The sequence below is a fragment of the Poecilia formosa genome, unplaced genomic scaffold, assembly GCF_000485575.1.
Source record: "Poecilia formosa unplaced genomic scaffold, Poecilia_formosa-5.1.2 Scaffold74, whole genome shotgun sequence".
Taxonomy (NCBI): domain Eukaryota; kingdom Metazoa; phylum Chordata; class Actinopteri; order Cyprinodontiformes; family Poeciliidae; genus Poecilia; species Poecilia formosa.
Genome location: NW_006800013.1, coordinates 554,068 through 577,037, shown reverse-complemented (window position 1 = coordinate 577,037; position 22,970 = coordinate 554,068). Strand labels below are relative to the sequence as shown.

At 38.5% G+C, this 22,970-nt stretch overlaps 1 protein-coding gene across 1 annotated transcript in view; it reads left to right on the top strand.

The window, feature by feature from the left end:
• Window positions 1-22,970, top strand: part of pik3cb (phosphatidylinositol-4,5-bisphosphate 3-kinase, catalytic subunit beta) — a 45,576-nt gene that overhangs the window by 1,658 nt on the left and 20,948 nt on the right. The window contains exons 2-6 of the mRNA XM_007555964.2: window positions 12,882-13,077; window positions 15,314-15,542; window positions 17,065-17,294; window positions 20,198-20,377; window positions 21,166-21,333. Coding sequence (XP_007556026.1) covers window positions 12,919-13,077; window positions 15,314-15,542; window positions 17,065-17,294; window positions 20,198-20,377; window positions 21,166-21,333 — 966 coding nt within the window. The 5' untranslated portion in view covers window positions 12,882-12,918. The remainder of the gene's footprint in view (window positions 1-12,881; window positions 13,078-15,313; window positions 15,543-17,064; window positions 17,295-20,197; window positions 20,378-21,165; window positions 21,334-22,970) is intronic.

Here is a 22,970-nt window from a genome sequence, read left to right as displayed (position 1 = left end):
TGATCCTTCTCAGGGAACATTAGCTTTTCCTGCGTTATGGGTTATACAGAAACCTGCAGAGTGGTGTGTTCGAAGTCTTTTCATTTCAGATAGATAGGAGGGTATGCGACTTGGAAGCGACAGATGTCACAGTGTCATTTACTGCAGGAGTGTATTTCCACTCAACTCGGCAGCAGAATGATTGCTGAAGCCCATAAATGCCTTGCGTCTCCAGGCGTGTGTCCTTCAGTGCCAATGTGTGGCCCATTTGTTTGTACAGAGGATAAACAACATCATGCCAAGATGCCAGGACACCACGGCTGAGAAATCAGTGTGTGGGATCCATCTCTGCTGTACTCAGAAATACTTGCTGTTATTTTTGTCCATTTCTTTTCAGTCTTTCCGCTCTGTCATGATTCAGTCAAAGGCTCTGCTCTTTGACTGATATTTGTGTGATATGTATTTTCAAACATCCTATTTTTGAAGTGTCCACATTATAATTCACAGTTACTCAAAGCCTGCCTTACCCTTCTCTATACAAACACAGCTTTTGGCGATATATTTCTCCTTCTCAGTTTCTGCAAGGTTTCGAATAAGAAGATGTATTCAAAACCCTGATCGTGTTGCATTTACTTGCTCTGGCTGTGATGCTGTGTTGTTTTCTAGGTTTTCTTGTAAATGTATACCATTTATTAAGTTTCAGCAGCAGAAATGTGCATTAAAACGTGTTAATGCTGGAGGCAATCCCTTTTCCTCCCTTTAATCTTGCAATTAACTGAAGTACATTGTTGATCTGCTTCCCTATGTTTGACATTGGAAATGTAACCACAACTTTGTTTTACTAGCACCATGCAAATCAAGTAGAGGAAATGGCTCTTTACTTCAAATGAGTCTGTTTGGGCTTTTATTAGTTTGCATTAAGCAGCTACTATTTCCTGGAATGCTGGCACACATCAATAACCAGGAAGTTTATTTCTGATGTCATGTCAGGGACAGGGTTTGTGTTTACTTCGTACCTTTACGGTTGATTTAGAAAGGAGCGAAATTCTAATGTTTTTGTTTTTTTTTCTTGACCCATCGAGAATGGATTTGTCACATTGGATTTATTTTGGATTTTAGAGAATTTCTATGCACTGTGGAAAAGTCTATAATTTGATTAAAACTTTTTCAAGCTCTGAGTGGATTTTTAAAAAGAAGATGGTGTATGGAAAATGTACATTTCCATAATTTATTCACTGTCTGTCTAAATTTTGCATTTCTTCAACCACAACAATGTTTTTTGCTCATTCATCAATATGCTTCAATGAATATTGAATGAATGAATGAATATTGAATTCATCAGTCAAAAAAATATGCTATGAAGAGAGAAGAAAATATATGTGTTGCATCTGACCAAGTCGTCCATAAAAGGACCCACTTTGTCTTATTTGTTTTTAGAAATTGTCAAACTCAAGTAGATGTCATGTTAATTTTAGTGTGTGATCATAGCAATTCAAATGACTAATGTTGCAGGTGCTGGAATGTATTTATGTTCATTCTTTTAGGGGATTTTGTCACAAGATGTTCATTTCCTCATGAGCAGCTTAAATGGGAAAATATTGTTAGGAAAAAAGTGGCCATATTCCAATAATAGCTATTCAATGTTTCCTCTTTGTCGGGGTTTATAAAAGATGGAGAGGAAAAAAAGGTATTGTCTCCTATGGAATAATGGCTTTTTTTCTTTTATGTTGCCCTGTGAACGGTGTACAACGCAGTTGTTTCAAGTAGGAAGTTCTCTCTGCACCAAGTCCTGCCTGTGTTTTTTATTCTCATCTATTGGATGCTGAAGATGGATGGAGCTTCTGCCTAAGCACTCCAGCTATTCTACTAATACTGTTTTTAGAATGAAGCAACAAAGAAGTACCTACTTCTGTCACAAATAGACTTTGTTTTTGAAGTCAAAGGTACTTGGAGTCAACTTTTTAGAAAAATGTCAGATATGCCTACATTTGTATTTCCTCATCCCCACTTTCACAGAATCAGATTGGCTTGGTGAATTTTGCATATGTGTGCCATAGCTGCAAAGCTTCTTCTTCCTTGTAATGGGAGTACAAATATAGGCTTAATTTGAATAATCTTGTGATTGTGAGAAGAGTTTGCATAGTGTCCAGTTCTCCAGAGCAGCTATCACAAATATCAGCTAGGTTTGCCTGCTTTAAACCAGCTGCCTTGTAAAACTATTCATACCCCTGAGGTTTTACTTTATTATTCATTTCTGACACACTACAACCACAACTTTTAATATATTTAGTGTGAATTTTGGACCAAAATAGAGTATATTATAGTAGCATACTTTATTCATATACATCCAAATAACTACCACTTCAACCAACTGCCTTCAGAAGCTACCTAATAATATAGTTAATTGGGGTTGAAATAACGTACCGAAATAAAAAAGAATCTTTATTGTTTGTCTTACAAAAAATCAATCACAGCAGCTTTTTTTGAAGGCATTTGGTTCTGTCTATTAAGGAGCATAGAGCTCTAAAACAAGTAGCATCCAACTCTGTACTCTAAGGTTCCTTCATGTTGTGGGACAGTTTGTAAAATGTTAATGAGAAGTTAGGTGGAAGTAAATAAAGGCCATTTTACTGAAGAAAACCTGTCAATGAATTCAAATTTCTTGTGATTTTGGAGGTTCTTCTTCCATGAGAAAAATGACTTGAAATGAGCATTAAAATGGCTAACACCAGGATATGTGCAAAGTCCAAACCTGTTTAATTAAGACATATTTGTGACATGGCTTACAAATATGTCTGCCATGTCACGGTGACTACTGGTGACTACACCAGTAGTCACACTCTACCCAGTGAGATAAAGCTCGAGTTATCTTGCAAAGCAGAATAAACAAAACTGGTAGAGACACACCTGAGAAGAGCTGCAGCAGAAACTGCAGTAAAAAGTGGTTCTACAAGATGTAGACTGCTGAATTTAATCTACCTGTAGTCTAATAAAGCAACATATTTTTAGACTTTGACCCCTTTGACTGTGTTTGTATATGCGGGAGCTGTTGAAGGTGTGAGGGAACCGCCTGAAGCTGCAGATCCCACAGCGGAGAACATGAGCATCCCCATGTGACCCCAGCGCTCCCTCCCAGCCGCTGTTTGGTGTTTTTATTTTTCCCCCTTCTCTGTGTGTGTTTGTCTGTAAGGCCAAGCTGGCAGGGCAAGGGCAGCACAAGGGCAGTGTTTGTGCAGGGCACGGGACTGGCCTTGATGGCACACACACACACAGACCAACATGCACACACTCTTTCCAAAAAACAGAGGCTTATTGTGGACACATGGCCCACTCGGCTCCACACTTCACAGTCACACATTGTATCACAATTTTACACGTCTATTTCTTTCCTTTTCTTTTATTTTTAGCTCTTCTCTGTGGCGGTTACTACTTTATACCTTTCATCTGCACTCCAAACATTCTTTATAAGAGACTTTCCGTTCTCCTGAATCATCTCCCAGTCCCTTGTTTTCACCTTCCTCCCTGAAGGAGGTGTGAAAATCCTGAAAGTTGAAGTCATGGAGAGATTCATGTTGGTACTGCATGTTGTTTCAGTGTTTCTCCTCACTGGTATCTTTGAGGTGAATCATGCACTGTGGAACATCACACTTGCAGATTAGATTTGTTAAAAAAACTACATTCAGAGCCAGAAGATAAAATTAATTATGCATTATACATTTGGTGTACTCACTTTTAAAAAAAAAAAGGTCATTTTTTGTCTTGAACATGACTTGTGAAGCTGTTAGATCAATGAAATGTTGAACACATCTAACAGATTTAGGTTTTTTCTTGCAATCTAAGTGTTTAAAATTATATTCAAAATGAAACTGCCTGTTTCATTTTGAAATTTCTGTTTGAAATTACCAGCTCAAAGAAAAACTCTGTGGCTGAGAGCAGGGAAGATCTCAGCTAAATTCTAGTAAGTAGTATATTTAAAACAAAGCGCCATAGTTTATAAAGCGAAAAATCAACCTTTTTTGCTTTTGCTTTACACGATCAAATGGTTTCACGCTGGATTCTCAACAAGTCATATCAAAACAGAGTGAAATATTTTACTCTGTTTTACACTCCAGCAAACTCCTCCTCAGCTACTATACATGAGGACTGTAGCTGTATTGTCAGTCAGATGTATATGTATAAGTAACTGATAAAACTTTATCTGTACGGACATCATAGTTGTTTTCTCAGCCTTCTGCACCTGTTTTATATCAGAATGTCACTGCTGCCCTGCAGTGTTGTCCCACTGCAGGCTATTTGTTGTTTACCAGAGAAATGAGTGACCTGGGTAGTACTGCCCAGAAGCAGGTGAGGGACGGCAATCCCTCATCAAACTCTGCTCACTGCAGTACGTTCTCTTGGATTTAAACCAGAGGAGTGATATGATTAAAGTGTTATTACCTTCAAAACTAGCTTTTTAAACCTTGACTTTCTTCTGGCCCAAAAAGTGACTACCCTAGTTTAATATACATGTGAGATTCGACAATAAAAATGTATTTGAAGTTTCTAAAGGTACCCAAATCTGCCTGTAAATGATCTGGTGTCATGTTTGCATTGTGGAAACAGAGTTTAACATTTCTGTGGTCTTTAAAGGGGGTTGCACTGAGCAGAAACAGTTGCTTGGAAACTGATTTCACATACTGAAAGCTGTCATGTTCTCTTTTTTCAGAAGTGCTAGACGAGTGTGCTTTTTATGGATTTCTTCGAGGTGACATAACACTGCCACAATGTGACATCTGTCATTAGTCTCTCACTGTAGGTGTTTTCCATTATTGTAAGAATCCTGTGAAAATGTCTAAGGTTTTAAAACAGAGTTTAAGGCAGTGACTAAGGTGAAGGAGGATGTAAAAAAGACTACTATATTAGGATCACATTTTTAGTTGTAATTTTGGCATTGGCTACTAGCACATGAAGCACTTTGAACCTTTCTCTTCCTTTTTACAGATTTTACACAACCCTAAAATGAAAAGGACTGACATTAAAATGCTTGACTACCTTTGAACTTTTCAGCACCACCAATACCATTTCCAATTTCCAGCACCACCTTCCCTTTGCTACACTTCAACACAAGTAATTTGCAACAATAACATCTTCTGGTTAGCTTTGTTGGAACGATCATTAATGCCTCTCCAGCTCACCCTCTCCTCTCCTTATTGAATAGTCTAGTCATCCTGTTACATGATTTGAAGTCAAGCAGCACGTAGTTCCTCTGTACGGTCTTAAAAGCTCACGACTGTCACAATCTGCTGGGTGGAGCGGTTCAACATGATGTCACGGGTATATGCACTTTGAAGTCCATCTCTGTCAAATGAGGTTTCTCAGAGGATTATTAAAGAAGATGTAGCTTTGTTTAGATCTGGTCTTTCAGCTTCTTGCCTGCGCTCTAACAGTGCCTGTCTGGCTCAGATGAAATGAGTGTCACAGTGGATTAACGTTGGAGCAGGCATAGTCTCTTTGAAGTACGCTTACAGTAACCGTCTTTACTGTAATGCAAGAGGAAGTTGCACAGAACAAAATACTTAAATGATCTCAAACAGAACTGCAATGCTATAGCGTGAATGGGATGTTGCAAGTTGACTCAAACCAACAGTAGTCTCTTACAACCAATTGACTATCTCTAACACATTAATATAAGCTTAAATGTTATCCCAATGTTTTCTAAAACTTATATTGAAATAGGAATAAATATTAAGAGTATTCAAACATCCATTTTCAGAAGCAGAATTTCTTTTAATGTCATTGTGCATGACTAAAATACAATGAAATTAAAAAAGCAACTCTCGAACACTTAACAACTGAGATGTTAAGAATGAATAAATAAATATTTAAATAAATAAATATGTGCCCACATTGAGTCAGAGCTTCACAAATGTGAATATTGCTCTGGCATAAAACCAGTTTTATTTCAGAGCATTGTATCAAAATGGCTCATTATCTACACCACATACCTGTAAAGTTACAATCCAGACTTTCCTTCATTTCTAGAGAATATTGAAAATTCAAAATTATGAACACAAATTTATTTCTGCTTTCTTGAAACCAACTGAAAAATAACAATCCTGAATGATATAACATTTGTGGTTAATTACAGTCAATCCTTATCACTGAATATTTTCCGTATTTTTTTTTGTTAACGTTAATTTCTTATTTAATTTAACCAAGATGATTTTATTTCTCATTTAATTTAATGCAGAAATAATGGAAGTCATAGTTTTTTAAGTCCTGTTTTTGAAAGTATTTCTAAGAAATATTGCAGTCCAAAAAGCCAAAAGACCTTCCTTTTATGTATGACTTTTTATTTTTACCTTTTAGATTTCAACACTTTTGTGTGTTTTAGATTTGCAAAGGTATGTTTATCTGTCAGACATCCACATGACTTTGAGTATTGAGTAAATCATGCTGAGATAAAACTAAAGAGCTATGGCTTTGATTTGGATTAAGCTTTTTTTTTTTTAAATTTATGAATGACTAGTCGGGGAAATTTTCCCTGGTGACGGTTTGTCACTAACTTCCTGATTGGTGTCATTGTTTCCTGTCTGAGATGTGGGGCCAAGGGGTTTGTCATACAGCCTCTGCCTGGACGTTGTTTTTCTTTTTTTGCTTTTGTTTTTTCTGTTGGTTGTTTTTTTTTTACAAACGCAGACATACGCAAATTCTTAGACCTTCTTTCGCTTCATTCATAATGTGGGAAATGCTAGACTTAGTTTCCAAGCAGTTCTTCTTTTTTATTACCAACTGTGACGGAATATTTCTTAGCAATGATGATGGAAATTTGGTCTTGGCTTTTTTTTTTTATTTTAAGGCACAGGGGCGGACTTTTTTTTTTTTTTTTTGAATGGAAAATCTAAGGAATGAACGATAATGTAATATGATAAGTAGGTTTTTTGCTAAAATTGTGCAAACACATATATTCATATTTGAACATGCGAAACATGTCAGTCACTGCGACTAGTTGCTGGTGTTAAACTGACCATTATGACACCATGTTTACTCTTTTCAGCCACCACCTACATGCACTCCTAAATACAGTGAGCAATAGTTTTCCAAGACAGATGACTCACATCTACACACTCCCACCGCTGAACGCACAAACCTCAGCTGACTGCTTATTCATCCACCAGCACAACAGACACAGGATTCAACTGATTATTATGCTTTCAGATACACCTGTGTGCTCACTTACCTGCTATGGGCATGTATGGAGTTAGGGGGGTTATCAGCATAAAAGTAATGTCTTTGTGTGGAATGAGCACCTGCTGCCTGTATGACTGTCTTTTCCTCTTGTGTGGCGTTTCAGATGAAGCCGTTTTCGTATGAAATGGATGTATGAAGTTGAGAATTGTGGGGTGAGAAGGGTTTCGTTTCATACCACCGTGGTTAGTGGCTGAAAACGAAACATGACTAGAGGTGGAGGTGGCACAAACCTGCCAAAAGGTGTGAAAATATGGTTATGATTCATCTTATTATTTGTTGATGTTTTTTACTTGAAATATTCTCAGTGTACCATTAAAATCAACAGATATTTTCCTACGTTGATCTACTCGGTTCGCATATTTAGGATTTGTTGAAACCCTTAAAAAAAGATGTGTGGAAAAAAAATAGTGCTCTTGTAGCGTAATCTCCATTAAATCCAATTTTTAAGTTGAGTACATTTATTATTGGAACACTTATTATTGGATTATTGGAACAATGGACCCCAGGTATTCCCGGGGGTAAGACCCCCTCATAAACACTTAGAAATGTTTGTTTTTAATAGGTCAGACAGCAAAAATATCTTAATATGCCCTTAGCAGAACTGTAAAATCAAATGCATACAGTCTTCAATCAATCGATTCAAACAATCAGTGCCAAGGTAAATAAATGCTTCTCCTGGATTGACAGCTTTGCGAATGCCAGCCAATGCCAGTTGGGTATCATCGTGGTGTTTGGCTTCCCAAGCTGCATTTTAGATTTGAATATTTTAGATGTCCTCTATGGTAGAACTTGTGAATAGACAGCATTTTTGTGAATAATTTGGAGTCGTGTTTCATGCCTGTTTTCTGGGCGGGAAATGCCACAAATATCGTTCACTGGCCTACCGTCACAAATGTAAAAATGAGGAGTGTGCTAGACTAGTGAGACGTTGACTAGAACAGTTTGCTTTGGTCAGGGCAGACTGTTTGTAATATACCAGAAGATTGTTTCAAATAACAGCATTCTGAAGCCAATAATTGTACGTCTGATTTTACTAAAAATGTGTCATTCTTAACTTTTTCCCCTGCTAAATGCATGCGCTATGTTTATAGCAGGGTTTTTCAAAATGGATCTATAGTGTGAAACATCATTCTGCTGCAATAAAAGACTAAATTAGATTTATTTTCAGGCATCTTTATCCATCACTGTCTGACCAGCGGTGTCCTCTTATGACTGCATGGATTTTGTCTTTGGAAATACACACTCTGAACCGAATGTACTTCCGTGCGCATGCACACACACACACACACACACACACACACACACACACACACACACACACACACACACAGACACCATCTTTCCCAGAAGTGGAAACGCTGACTCCGCCAGCCTCATTGTATATCTGCACTGTCATTTACGGTCGTACAGTGGCTGTTGAGAAGAGGTGAAGAGGTCTCGGATCCTCTTTTTTTTTTTTTTTTTTTTTTTTTTTCCCTGTTTTTGTCAATCTTATTTTTAGCTGAAAGTGTCATAGGACCCTTAATCAGCAACCACAACCCATTACACACACCCACCATTTGTTTACCCGCCACCCCCTCCATCTTGTCTCCTTTTTTTATTTATTTTTTCAATCACTTACACAGGAAGACGCGTGGACACACTCACTCCATTGTAGTGAACCTCACAGGACTTTTACTGTCACACACAGAGAGCTGTAGGGAGAGAGTGCTGTGTAACACCACTGTTTACTGTTTAATGCATCTGTGCATGAAAGCCTTCAAAACATGCCTCAAAGCATAGACTCACTTTGTTTTTATGAGCTGCGTTATTAGTGAAGTGTGGCCTGTGTGTCAGAGGTTATGACTGGGTTGTAGATTACCTTTGTCAATGAAAGGCTTTTTATAGCAGTTCTTGTTTACTTGTTGTTGCATTTACCCGAGATGACTAATCAAAGATGACACCTTTTTTGTTTGTTTTACATTTCTTCAAAGAACGTCTGTTTCCTGTCTACTTGAGGAAATCTTTGAACAGAAACGGGAACTGTCCTTTGAATTAGAGATAACTTGAAGTTGTTACCTAATCCTTGGAAGTTTGCATATAGGAAACAGAAGAAGCACATAAATGGAGTCATATTTCTGCATCCTCAAACGAAAGAGGCTCTTTGTAGTATGCCTGCAGGATCCTGTATTTTCTGCCTGCATCACCCACTGTCTGCTTACCGTATCCCTTCTCTCTCCTCTGTTGTCACATGAAACACCCTAGTCTTCGTGATCTTGCAGAAGCACTTGTTCTGCTCTCCTCCCTGTGAAACCTGAACCTGACGGCAGACCTCTGGCTGTCTGCCACCACATCCTCAGTAACCCTGCTCACCTGTGCATGTACAGACAGTGAGAGGGAAGCTGCTTGAGATTTCTCACATTACATATGTATTTTATTGGGGCATTTTCTGTGGTAGAACACCACAAAGTACATGGTGCATAATTGTGTCTAACGAGAAAATGATTGTTTTTCACATTTTTGATAAAATCTTTAAACTATGTCATGCATTTGAATGCCGACACATCACTCCTTACACATCAAAATTAAATTCAGGGTATCCAGTTATCTTCAAAAGTCAGATAATCTGTAAATAGAGTCCATCTCTTTGTAATTTAATCTCAGTCTGAATCAAAATCTTCTACTTAGGCCTCACAGGTTTGTTGTAGGGAATGAATATGAAAAATTTGTGCCAGTATTGTTTTCTGATATTGGTATTCTTTCTACACTGTGGGGGAAAAATGACCACACCACTGAAATAAGTTCACTCTTATCGTTAAAGACCCCACAATCCTCTGCTGCATCACTATAACTGTGACATTACCAAACAAATGCTACATGAACAACTATCTACCCCTCTCCTCCTGAAACACATACAGCAACAAGATAGACAAGATAGAAATAAATATTTGTTATCAATATCGGCCCTGTTTTACCTTTCAGACCAGAACCAATATGAAAAATAAACTTCTAACAGGTCAGTTGAGGTGATCTAAGGCCAGGACAAATTTTAGTTTTCCAAACCACCTCTCTGACCTTGATGGAAGAAGCCATCGACAAAATGGAGTAATAGACATGTGGACGAAGTTTACATTCCAAACTGCTACATATGGTGGATTACCAACACTGGACATCACCTTTTAAAATGGCCAATCTGACTGACATCAGCTGTAACTTCAGAGAAAGGGCTGAATATAAATTCACAGCAGACTTTTCAGATGATGAATCATTTTATTTTTATTGTTAATGTTTTAAAAATCATGTTTTACTTTCCTCCCACTTCACCATTGTTCATTATTTTTGCATTGTATTTAAATGTGATACACTTTAAAGGGTATTAATGCTTTTGCAAGACAGCTGATCTATGTTTAAATCTTCATTGTCATTGCTAAGAGCAACTCAAAAGTGGAGATGCGTCAGCACATGTTTTCTCATCACAGCTGTTGAAGTTTCACACAGACATGGTGTCAAGTTACCTTTCAGGGTTGTAACTGGGCACCTTTGATATAACTTTGTTGTTGTCTGGTTGTGGGTTTGAATGGCTGATTGTGTTTATGTCCAGTTGAGTCGGTCTGTATGAGTTTTGTAGTCGCAGAAGCATTCCTGTTTTTTTTTTTTTTTTTTTTTTTTTTTTTTTTTTGCATCTTTGTCCTCTTTTATGACGTGCTTAAAGTGGAAAGCACTTCTTAAGTGCGATGTTCTGACAACAATACTGTTTGAACACCACACAGACTCACTTGCGGCATTGTTTCCATTTGCATGGTTGATGATGTTAAGTGCCCCAGATTGTAGCTTCAAATGCACCACAGACATCGCAGCGTTCTGCAGCTCATCTGCTGCTTGCTTGAGCACTTAACTCAGATGGAGAGCAGCCCATTAGAGGCAATCAGGGCTATCGTTTCCTAATGGAGCCAAAATGGAGATGGACATGAGGACAAGAGGAAGAGTTGATATGGAAGGCAGCTTGAGAATGAGGCCGTGACTGCAGGTGGAAGTGGTGTGATCGTACACCTGAGGAGATTGAAACCAGACTGTTTTTAAAGCAGATGTTGGGAAGCAGCTTCCTGAATGCCATCTCCACTCTACACAGTGGAGCCGCTGTGTGCATGTTTGCTTGTCCACAGGTGAGCACTGAGGTATTTGATTTCCCATTTTCACTTATCTCACAACTGAGGAATAAAGAGAGAACTGTTGTTCTACACAGAAGACTTTGACATTTTCTTACTGCACAGATGGGACTGACTCACTGCCACTTTCTAGACATAAAGAAGTTGTGTTTTCCGTGTCCTCACCTTGTCATGCTCCTGATAATTACCTTAACAGCAGCCCATATGTTGGCATGTGTTTTAAGGAATATCCTACCTTACTGTATGTGTGCAGCTTTGAGTGTTTTCTGTTCAAGAGAGCTGGTTTACAGATGAGGGCAAAGGCAGGTTGAACTTTTTGTTCTGTTTGCTTAGCAGGCATTCCTCTGAGCACTGGACCCGATCCAGATGAAACCCAACCGCTTCCCGCTGGACTCGACACAGTGCTGGAACACAGGAACACAGCGACACAGATTGTTCTTGTACAGCTTTTTCTTAAAAAAATGAGTGCGGTCCAAAACATCTGACTGGTGGCTTGTTGTTTTTCTGTCCTCTCACCTCATCATTTTGTCTGAATTTATTACACGGTGTAGCCCTGTTTCCTGTTGTTTTTTGCATGTTCAGTAAGATTGACTGGAGGCCATCTGTGAGCTGCAATTTTTGAGTGTTGCCAAAGATGTGACTAGGCCTCTTATGATCTAAATCATTTTGTTGTATTTCTCGGTGTACATTTATTTAAGGTTATTGTCCTCCTGGAAGGCAAACCTTTGCCTTAGGGTGCACTCACACCAGCCCACTTTAGCTCGTTTACCCAGATAGCCCGATTTGTTTGGGACTAAAAAAGTGATCTTCAGTTGGCCTACAAACCTAGGCCTCTGTTTGGTTGAAGTAAACTCTGGTGCGGTTCGAATGTATACGTGGATGCAAGAGGATTGTACACCACTACACAAGCAGGAAGCAAAGTATAGCATTGAGCATTCTGGGTAAATTCAACCAAAACAAACTCGGGAGTCTAGCACTAGTGGGAGACTCGGCTTGTGGTCTTATACCAACGACAAAAGAAAAATCTGGCGCCTCTCCATTTTTGTTTACATGAAGAAGGATGTGGTGCTCAGTGTCTTCTTCAGAGGTTTTCATGTTTCTTCCTTCAGTGGTTCTTGGTGCAGCACCACTACAGGAAAGAGGGTGGATGGCTCTTTCAAAGAGTTTGGATCATTTAACAGTGCAGTGTGAAAGCAAAGTGCACCAGCTGAAAATTTAACAAGTGTTGCAACTTTGATCCTCAATTGAACAGAGTTTACTGGAGTATCAGGTGTGAAAACACACTTAGTCTCAGGTCTTTCACTTACAGGATTTTCTTTATTCTTTTAAGCTGTGCATCTTTCCCCAAAACACACAATAACCTAAGCTAGTTTCTCTGATTTTTCATCATCAAGATGATTGCTTAAATAATAATAATAAAAAAACAACAGGGAAAACGTATGCAGCCATCTATATTTTTTATTTCAGTTATCTCAAAAAAGAAAATGCTATAACCCAGATGTTTGTTTCTCTTCTCTGTTTGTTTAGGTCCTTATGGTTGAGGTGGTCTTAGGTGCCCCTTGCCATGCCTCCTGCCATGACAGACCTGCTGGACATATGGGCGGCCCATTCGCCCCTGGCCGGACACGCTCCGGATCAGATCACCGTGGACTTCCTGCTGCCCACAGGCATCTACATCCAGATGGATGTTCCCCGCGAGGCTACAATTCAACACATCAAACTGGTGAGGGGGATTTCTGAGAATGTAAAATCTGATAAAGCTGAAACTAGAGGCTCAGCTAAACATTTTTTTTTTTTTACATTCAGACCCCATTTAGGTCATACGGTGAAACAGGTGGTGGTGCAGCCCACAGAAAGTTAAAATCAAACACATTATCAGTCAGTCAGGCATGATCCAATACTTGTTTTCACTGTGATGATTGCTGTGGTCTGCTCGGTGGTTTTTGTTTCTTCTGTCAGCGTTTTTACTTTAAATAGTGCTACTGTGACTAAGGTCTCAACTTCCTTGGAACATTTCTGGTTTTATTAAACATTTGTCACTCTGGCCTGATATTTTTTTCCCCTTACTACTTTGATCAACATAAAGCAACTTTCACAAAATGTCTGACAACGTAGCGTCACGAATCTGTGCCAAAGCATCAAAAAAGCTTTTCTTCTACATTTATAAAGGGCATCCAGAAGGAAAGCGGAGGGTTCTCTGACTTTGCTAGAGGCTGAAATACTTCCTTGATCATTGATAAAATGCTAAAGTATTTCTGCCTGCAGAGGTCAAACAGCTAAAAAAACAAGATTATGCTTGACGGAGCATGCATTCATATGCAGTCATTTATGATAAAAGTAGATACTATTTCCTGGAAGGCACACCTTTATGATAAATCTGAAAAGTATTATATATCAAGGAAGGTTGATGTGTGCTGTTCTGACAGCTGTTATGTCAAAACTTTGTTTTATTTCAATCAGTCAAGCAATCAATTTTAGCTTTAAAGCTCCCTTCATGATGGAGGCAGCTCACTGGAAACGCATAATAAAGGGTATTTCTGAACTAGGGTTTGAACCATCCAGGGTCACAGTCTGCAGGTGCAAATACCAGAGTTGTGAAGTAAACTGAAACTGGTGGGATTTTCACTTTTGCTCCCATCATTGTAAGAGGGCTGGTGGATATTAAAACCGATGTACCTTCATCTTTTCTTCACTTCCCTGGGCTAGCCAGGGGAGTCATTGCTAAATTCTTTGCTTAATTTCTTAATAAATAATAATCAAAATGCATTTTGATTCATTCTTGATTAACTCAGTGTTTCACCTTAGTTAAAGACTTATTTAAGGAAATAAATGCATATATAATATATATATATATTAATTTGAATGATGGTGAAACTACTATTGGGTGAGTCTTTATTGTGATTTTTCTCTAATCTTTATGGAGTCAACTTTCCACATATCCAAACACTAGAATTAATAATTGGCCAAATGTTGCAGATGTAACCAAAGACTTTCTTTTTTTGTTGGGCTTTAAAATATCCTGGAATATAAATTATGCTCAATATTTCATTTGAATTTATTGGTTTCCAGGCTGACTTTTAACCATGATATTTCAATTTCCTTCAGTATAGAGGCCAATCCAGAAGTTTAATGTCACTTTGCTTCATTCACTCAAAACCAAAATGTATGTATTTTGGGGATCATTGTGCTGTCATTACACCTAAATATCTCCCAGGTTTTAACCATCCAACCGTTGCTTTGAAGGTAGTAATCTATAGTACCACTGGCAGGAAAACGGACCCATGCCCTTTTAATACCACCACTGTGCCATTCTGGACAAATAGATTAGTGTTTGTCTGGCCATAAACAGTTTCTACAAAAGTTTTTTTTTATTTTTTATTTTTTATTTTTTATCAGGTGCAAATTCCAGTCAAAAAGTTTGACAGACTTGAGTTTTGGCAGGTAATGGATTGTTCCTCAGAAGGAGACGGTTCAATTCAGAGAATTGAAACCCAGACTGTGTTGCATGGTCCAAACTGGAAATGGTCCCAAACCCACATCTAAACTGGCTACCAGTTTAACATTAATGTGTTAGAATGTCCAATCCTTTTGAAAGTGCTCTGTGATTTTTGACTTGAGAAAATTCCCTATAAATTTAAAACTGTGCACTCAGTTCTCGTTTTTAAACAACATAAGTTGTTTGTTCATTCATCCCAATTTAAAAAAATGGTTCATATAAATCTTCAAAAGCCTCAAATTAATTACCTTCAAGCTCATGACCGTATTTAAATCTAACTCCTATTTGGAAAAACACAATATTTTATGTATGTAGACACAAACACGTCAACAAACATGTTTATTTCACTTTTTCTTTTTTAACTTGGATCTCTTTCATTTGTTTTGTTGGGTTCATTAAAGTGTTTTATTGTGTCTCAAAGCTCCTGGTGTATCTCGCTAAAAGTCTTTCTCCTCCTTTTCAGCTCTTATGGAAGCAGGCTCAGTACTTCCCACTGTTTCCTTCCCTTGGCGAAATGGAGAGCCACATGTTCGAATGTGTCAACCAGGCAGCTGTGCACGAAGAGCTGGAGGATGAAACCCGCCGACTCTGCGACGTTCGGCCCTTTCTGCCAGTCCTGAAGCTGGTGACGCGCAACTGTGGGCGAGCAGAGCGCCTGCTGGACTCCAAAATAGGAGTACTCATTGGAAAAGGTATGGGAACTCTGCATGGAAGAGTTTCATTTAAAGTGGCAGATAAGGGAAGCTGCCACTGCTGCTGAGTGATTCACTGACTGTCTCAGCTAGACATCTTCAATGAAGGAAAACCTCTTAGTTTGGTATGTAGGGCAGCGAGTGATTTCCTGCACACAGTAAGTCTGTCCCAGCAGATCTGGCCTAAAGGTGGGTAATGGGAAAACATGTTGGTTGACGAGATAAGTCTTGCATCACGTTGAGTGATTTCTCCTTGCATTTTAGAGAAGCGGAAGGAGTTACTTCAGATTCTGCAGGCTGTTTTCCAGTAAATGGGAGACAAAAGAACTTTCATTGGGCACTTAAAATTTAGATTTATTCATTTGGACCCATTTAAGTTCCATGTACCTATGGTTTATGTAAGCTTTCCGATCATTAGAATACATTCTTATACTTAGGAAATTAAGTAACACGTTATCTATGCAACACTTTTCAAGACTTCCTGTACAGAAGAAAACTGAAAACCTCAAACATCAGTACAATAAATATTTGAGGGGTGTACAAATTTGAACATTTCTACCAATGTTGATACCTGATATTAATATTGCTGTTATAACCTGTAACCAATATTTGCTAATATTTACATTTGAAGAAACTTTTGACTCTTGAGGGAAAAAAATGACCACATTGCTGACATCACCAAATGTCCATTGCAAGTGTTTTGTCCCAAACTTTTTAGCTTTTTTTTTTTCTAAATGGTTTATTTCCATTAAGAAAATGTATTTTTGGAATTCCAATTTGCCCAATTTTTAAGGCCAACTATTGTCACATGACCAAACTCCTCCACCCCCCAACCAAGACGGAAATAAATATCATGCCCCAGTTTTATTTATTTTACCATTATGCTAAAATCAATTACCAATATCGTTCCAATGGTGGCAATATATCGTGCATTCCTAACATCGGAAGTTAAAAGTAAAATGAGTGCAGCTGCTTTTTAAGAAGCTCAGCATATTCTTCAAACTGTTCAATGTCCAGATGGTCAAGCGTTGCCTTGTTTTGGTAGACTCCAAAACATCAGACATTGGAACGTGTATGATCAAAACAAACATTTTCACAGAAATACGCAGCGAGGAAGAGAAGGAGCTCCGAGTCTTATAGATGGAGACTTCACGCGGTATTGATAGTTCTTCCTCCCCGGCTCCTCTGTGGTCTGGCACAATCTTTTAAAGCCTTTTGTCGAAGTAAAGTGGAACGCTGCTGGCATGAGTGGATGGCCATTCATCCTGCTGAGCACATCAGCCCACACTCACATGACCCAGTGTGTTTTCACCACCATCAGTACAGTCACAAAGCCCCCCTATATTTTAACAGCTAATATTGGCCATAGATCTTGGCTGAATGCTGACAGTCATAAAATACTGAAAAGCTGTAAATGGCAGCATGTTATCAAGAGAGCAATGTTTCTCCAACAATTTGTAGTATAAATAAGAAAAAAAAACTTGGTAACAAAATGAAATCTCATCTTTGTCCTTTCCTTTAGGTCTCCATGAACTGGATGGCATTAATGACCAGGAGGTGAAGGACTTCCGCAGTAAGATGTTTCGTCTCAGTGAAGAGAAGATGCAACGAATGCAAATGATGACGTGCAACGAGTGGCTGCAGGCCTGTTTCTCGCCGCAGCTGGAGCCTGCAGCATTGACAACTACCACAGATGGGCTCAATGACCCCCCAGCCGAACTTAAAGTCATCATCCACTTTGACCAGTCTCAGGTGAGAGTTGGACTTTTTTTTTTTTTTTTCCCATATTGATATCATATCAACTCGGTCCCAACTCAAGTGATGGTCTAAACAGGTAATCCCCTGAATTAGGGATGGGAATTAATGATTAATTGTCGACTAATAATGTTCACTTGGAGATTTTTTTAATGTTGTGGTTTGGCTGCCCTGAGCAGAGGGAGCTGCTGGTCATCCATAATCTAAGGCAGCTGATACAGCAACAAAGATGGTGGGGCCATACCAGAACGGTAAAGAAAAACGGTCCAAACAGTCCGGTGTGGAATGCAAAATCATCTTTTTTTTTTTTTTTTTGCATGGCACATTTCAGCAACAAGGCATTCCAAAGTGCTTCACATCATAAAAGCATGATATAAAGTCGTAGAACACACAGTCAACAATTGAAACATGACATTTTGTCAAGTGCCATCTTTGCACATCAGATTGTTGATTAACGTTTCATTGATTGGTTCAAAAGAAACTCTAAAAAATCCATTTTATGTGGTTCTGCTTAGAAATATAAACACTCAACAACCTCCTGACGTTTCACCTAAATAGCGATCATTCAGCCGAGCATCATACCAAATAGCAGCAACTTCTCACTTTAAAATTACTGATGTCCTACAAAGGCAAAGGTGTGATGACAGAAAAGCAGATGGGATAAGATGAAAAAATTGCAACATGGGTTGCCTTTGAGGCTGTTGGGAATAAACTTCATGGAGCAAAGTTTTAACATTCCTTCAAGAGAAACAAATCAATCAATCAAATTTTATTTGTATAACACATTTCAGCAGCAAGGTATTTCAAGGTGCTTTACATAATTAAAAAACAAAATAAAAACAGCATGTGACATTGAAGGAGAGAGATTTTGGGAAAAAAAATGTATACACAGATGTATAAATGTTTCTTCTTCACCCCGCCCCCCATTAATCTGAGGTGCTTGTTTGTTGTAGTTTCTAAATATCTCCAAGTTTAACAATGCGAGAAAACTACCATTTTATGTTTATTCAGTCAGTACACAGGTTTTTAAGAAAATGGCTTAAATCAATCAACTTTAGATTAACTTATTAAACAATAACTTTCATTCCTACCCATATGCATCCTCTGCTTTAAGAAATCTGTAAACATATCAAGCACAAATAAATTATAAAGAAAATACTAGATATTTAACTATTTTTTAATATTATTTTATTGATTAGCTAATTTTACTTTGATACAATAATGCTGAGTTATTTTTATGCTAGGTTACATTGAGAATTTCACTAATATGGCATAAAACACCAATGTCAAATAAATTGGTGTATTAATAGACCCTTCAGCCAAACCCACAGGATGCCTGGTATTGATTTATTCCATCTCTTGGATAACAGTGTGACTTTCTGCCCTGCTACACAACACAAACCCACCTTGTGTGAGTACAAAGCAGAAACCATGTGACCCCAGCAGCTCATGCTCATGTTACTGAAGCTCCAGCCTGTTTTCTGCCCACAGTTGGCAGCATCACACAAACGACAGATCCCAACTATCAAGACATGTGACAGCACTAAGTGGGTCAAAACCATCAGTGAAATTATGCCATTCTCTGTCACTCTCACTTACATTAGCATTTCAGCTCAAGGGAGCAGATCACTGATTAAAATGAACCGTCTCCTCCTCGTAACTCTGATTTCTGTGTCCTTGCCACGCATACAGAAGCGATATCATCTTGAATTATAAACACAGCGTCGTGTTCCTCTAGACTCCATGCTTTGATTAGCATCATACACAAAGACTGGCCAGCTGTTCCTGTACACTCAGGTGGATGTAGGCAGGAAGTCTTATTTTGGAGGTCAGACACAATAAGCTGCATTACAGACAGGAAGTGTGATGGTGTAATTTATTGTGTGTGACCTAGATTTACCCTGAACTTTGTTTCGATGAAATCATCAGGGTTGCTTTAGAGTTCCTTCACACGTTTTCGGAAGGTTTTTATTGTCGGGTATTGTTTGGAGAGAGCTACTACCCATAGTGGATCTGGCCATGTTCTGTTAATTATTAATGGATGACATTTTTATTAAACCTCCAGGAAATTATAATTCTATCTTTGGTATCAGGTCAGTGGGCTATAAATAACAAAGCGAGAAGCTTCAGCGGACACTGTAATAGGCAAAGTGTGGATGATGTGTTTAAGCACATTTTAGGAGAGAGAGAGAGAGGGAGAGAGTCCACTTTGCTCTGGTCCATTCAACACTTATCAGTCCCTCGTTCTAAAGCAGAAATAAAATCTCTATACATGAGTAAGCTTGTCGCAATAAGCAATGGATTAGTCACTTGATAAATTAAAATTCTCAGTAATTTTTATTCTGATGATTAATATTGATGATTTAAAGGTCAGTTTTGTTCACACAAACATAATTAATGTCACTTTTTGTTTTTGGTTCTGGGTTTTTTTGTTTTGTTTTGTTTTGTTTTTGGATACTTAAAATATCTTCTAGTTCCAGTGTTCTTTACAGAATAAGTTTGTTGATCTTTGACAAAGCGAACTTGCACTGTTATGTCATTATCATTATAATACTTGAAAATGGTCTCAAAACAACAGTGTTATGGTTTATCGCAAAATTTGTCATCATGACAGGCGTGAGCACTAATTTTATCTTTCAGGCATTTCCTCTGTAATTCTCAAGGAACAGAGTTAAAGCATTTATTTAAACAAAGGATATTTTTATACCACAGTAGATTTCTTTTTTTTTTCTGAATGTTGTTGAGCACCATTTTTCAACTTCCTAGTGTTTAAAGTATGCAGCTCTGAATTAAACTAGCGAGCCGACCTCTAAACGATAATTACCTTTGTTTTCAAGGATCCTGGATTGTCTAATGCAACGAGGAATTAATTCCTCTCTTGCTGGCCTTTTCCTCTGTAGGACTCAACAAGTCTGAAGGTGTCGTCATCTTGGACCCCCTCTGAGCTGATGGAGATGGCTGTGAAGAAGTGGCTGATAACTCATGCGCCCGAGGAGGAGGAGTGGAGTGGTCAGTATGTGCTCCGAGTCAGCCATTGCCTGGAGTTCCTCTGTGGAGATCATCCTCTGATTCAATACAAGGTCAGTGGAGACACACTGGACCTGATCAGGGATCAAGAAACATTTAATTACTGGATTTATGTAACAAATCTGCAGCCAGACCAGCATATCAGGGCTGACGGAGTCGCAGAGAGTTCACATATTCTGTAGTCATTCAGCAATAGAGCTGTATGATATTAGGAAAAAAGTGACTGCAATTTTTTTTCTGACTTTGTGATATGAAAAAATACAGCCACTTTTAACAGATGACTCTGAATAGCACCATTTCCTTCTTTTTTTCTATTTCTCATGTGCTTCCATAATTCTGCGACCCTATTAGCCAATTATTTTTGGGTTCCAGTCAGTTCACTCTGATGTGTACTGCACACACTGACATTTCAATGACAATATATTAGACATATACTGGGTAACTCTGTGAAGGTTGTTTTTAAGTAGTTTCTAGCTGCATATGAGGTCACAGGAAAGGAGTTGACTTTGAGCAGTTAGGCTAAACAAAATATCCAACAAAGTCCATGTTTTTGCAGTTTTTTTTTTTTTTTTAACAGAGACAAATATTCAGATAAAATTTTGTGTGTCACTCCTGGATATGGTGTTTTTTAATATGACAAATTCTAATGTACTTCCAGTTTGAACTTAAAAGTATTCTTCCAGGGGATTATTTTCTCTAAAAGTTTGTCTCTTGAAGCACCTGCTTGATTTCTTGTGAAAGTTATTTATGTTTGTAAGTTGTTTTTTGTCAGATTTTATTGAATCTTCTGTAGTTTTTGTTTAGTGAGTTTAGACATGCCCTCTCCTCGTCTTCTTTACAGTACATCCGCACATGCCTTCAAGCCAAGGAGCCTCCTCACCTCACCCTGGTCCACACCAGCACCATTAAGGAGATGTTCGACAAGGAAATGTCTGCCATCAGTGCCGTAGTCAGCCGCAAATCCTCCAACCCACCGTTACCACTACCTCCCAAACGAAGAGTTCCCACGGTTAGTCCAGGACAGCTGTGGACAATCGTCTTGTCTTTTCAGCCTTTATAATTCCCAAATTACCAGAAATGGATGCACGCCAGTTGTTTTTATTTGTGTCAGTTCAAATAACTCATTTCCTTCCCTGAATTTGTTTTTTCATGTTTATAGCCGGTGACTTGAATGAAGACAGAATGCTGATGCCACTGTGAAAACATATTCTATGTACTCTAGATAGCATAAATGTTTTAATATCCTGCAGTGTTTACGCACTAAAATAGTTGAAACACCACAGGGTGATTGATTCACCTGGGCAGAATGTTGCAGGTGCGGAGGTTTACTAAGTAAACACTCTTGGCAGCTGCTATCTGCCTTTTATGAGGCAGCGTTTAAAGTATGTCAGAGCATGCCTGAAGCACCATGCCAGCATTCGCCACGTCGTTAGAGCAGATCAGCGACTCCTGCTGCCGCTTACAGGTGCACGGTGACATCGCAGCTCAACGCCACCGTCCGCATTTCAAATGTCACTTGTTTTTAATTGGCCTTCATTAGAGAGACTCCTGGTGAGGTTCTGACGCCGGCCGGGCTGTAGATCTCCCTGTGATGTTCAGCTTGGAGAGAAGATAAATATCACACTTTGAGTCATTATGTAACTTTTTTTTTCCCCCCCCCATTGCAAAGAATGGAGAGATCTGTAATTTTCAGCACAGGTACACCTCAACTCTAAAAGAATGAATCTAAAAGGAAATAATTAGCATTTTATTGCATGATATATGTATTCGATACAACAGAATAGCAGGACTGCATGCTTGGCTCAGAAACCTTTGCTTATAATTCATGAGGTCAGATGCTTTCTATTGTTTCTGAGCAGGTTTAAGCACATTGCAGTAGAGATTCTGGTCCATTCCTACATACCAATCTTTCAACTCTCTCCAAAGGGTTATACATGGTCCATCCTCTCTTCAAAATGGTGCAGTCACCCCGTCCCCTTTGCAGAAAATATACCCAAAGCACGATGGTAACTTTTTTCCTCTGCAGGTCAATGACCAGGTGTAGATCCTCCAACTCTCTCTTGATTACTAATGTTCCATCATTTTCTAATAATTGTGCTGGTCTGTAATTTTCTCCATGGTGTCCTTAGGCAGCTGTTTGGTTTTGTCCATGTTGCAAAGGTTGAAGTCTGATTTTATTGTGTGTGGACTGTTGTTTGTTAAACAGGCAAAAAGTTCATACAGGTGGAATTAATTCAGATAATGAATGGAGGAAAGGAGGCTTTTTAACCCTTGTGTGTGCGAGGACTGAGGCAAACGTTAGAGGACTGTGGAAAATGATACAAGTTTTATGTGTGTGGGGTCGGTTGGACCCCATTTCTGGACACCAGGGTTAAAGACAGAGCCTGATCTCTTGCCTGATGGGAGGTGATGAAATACTGTTTTCATGCATTAATACACAAATTAATTATGTAAAACTCATACAATGTGATTTTTCTTGATATTTTTGCATGCTGTCTCACAGTTGAGAAACTGACAGAAAGTTGACTTGTGAAAGTAACAAAAATGATTAAGATCTCTGAACATGTAAAGAACTGTGATGTTCTGCTTTGTAGATGGAAATATGATAGATAATCAGAAAAATATGCAGGATTTAAATGATGTAAA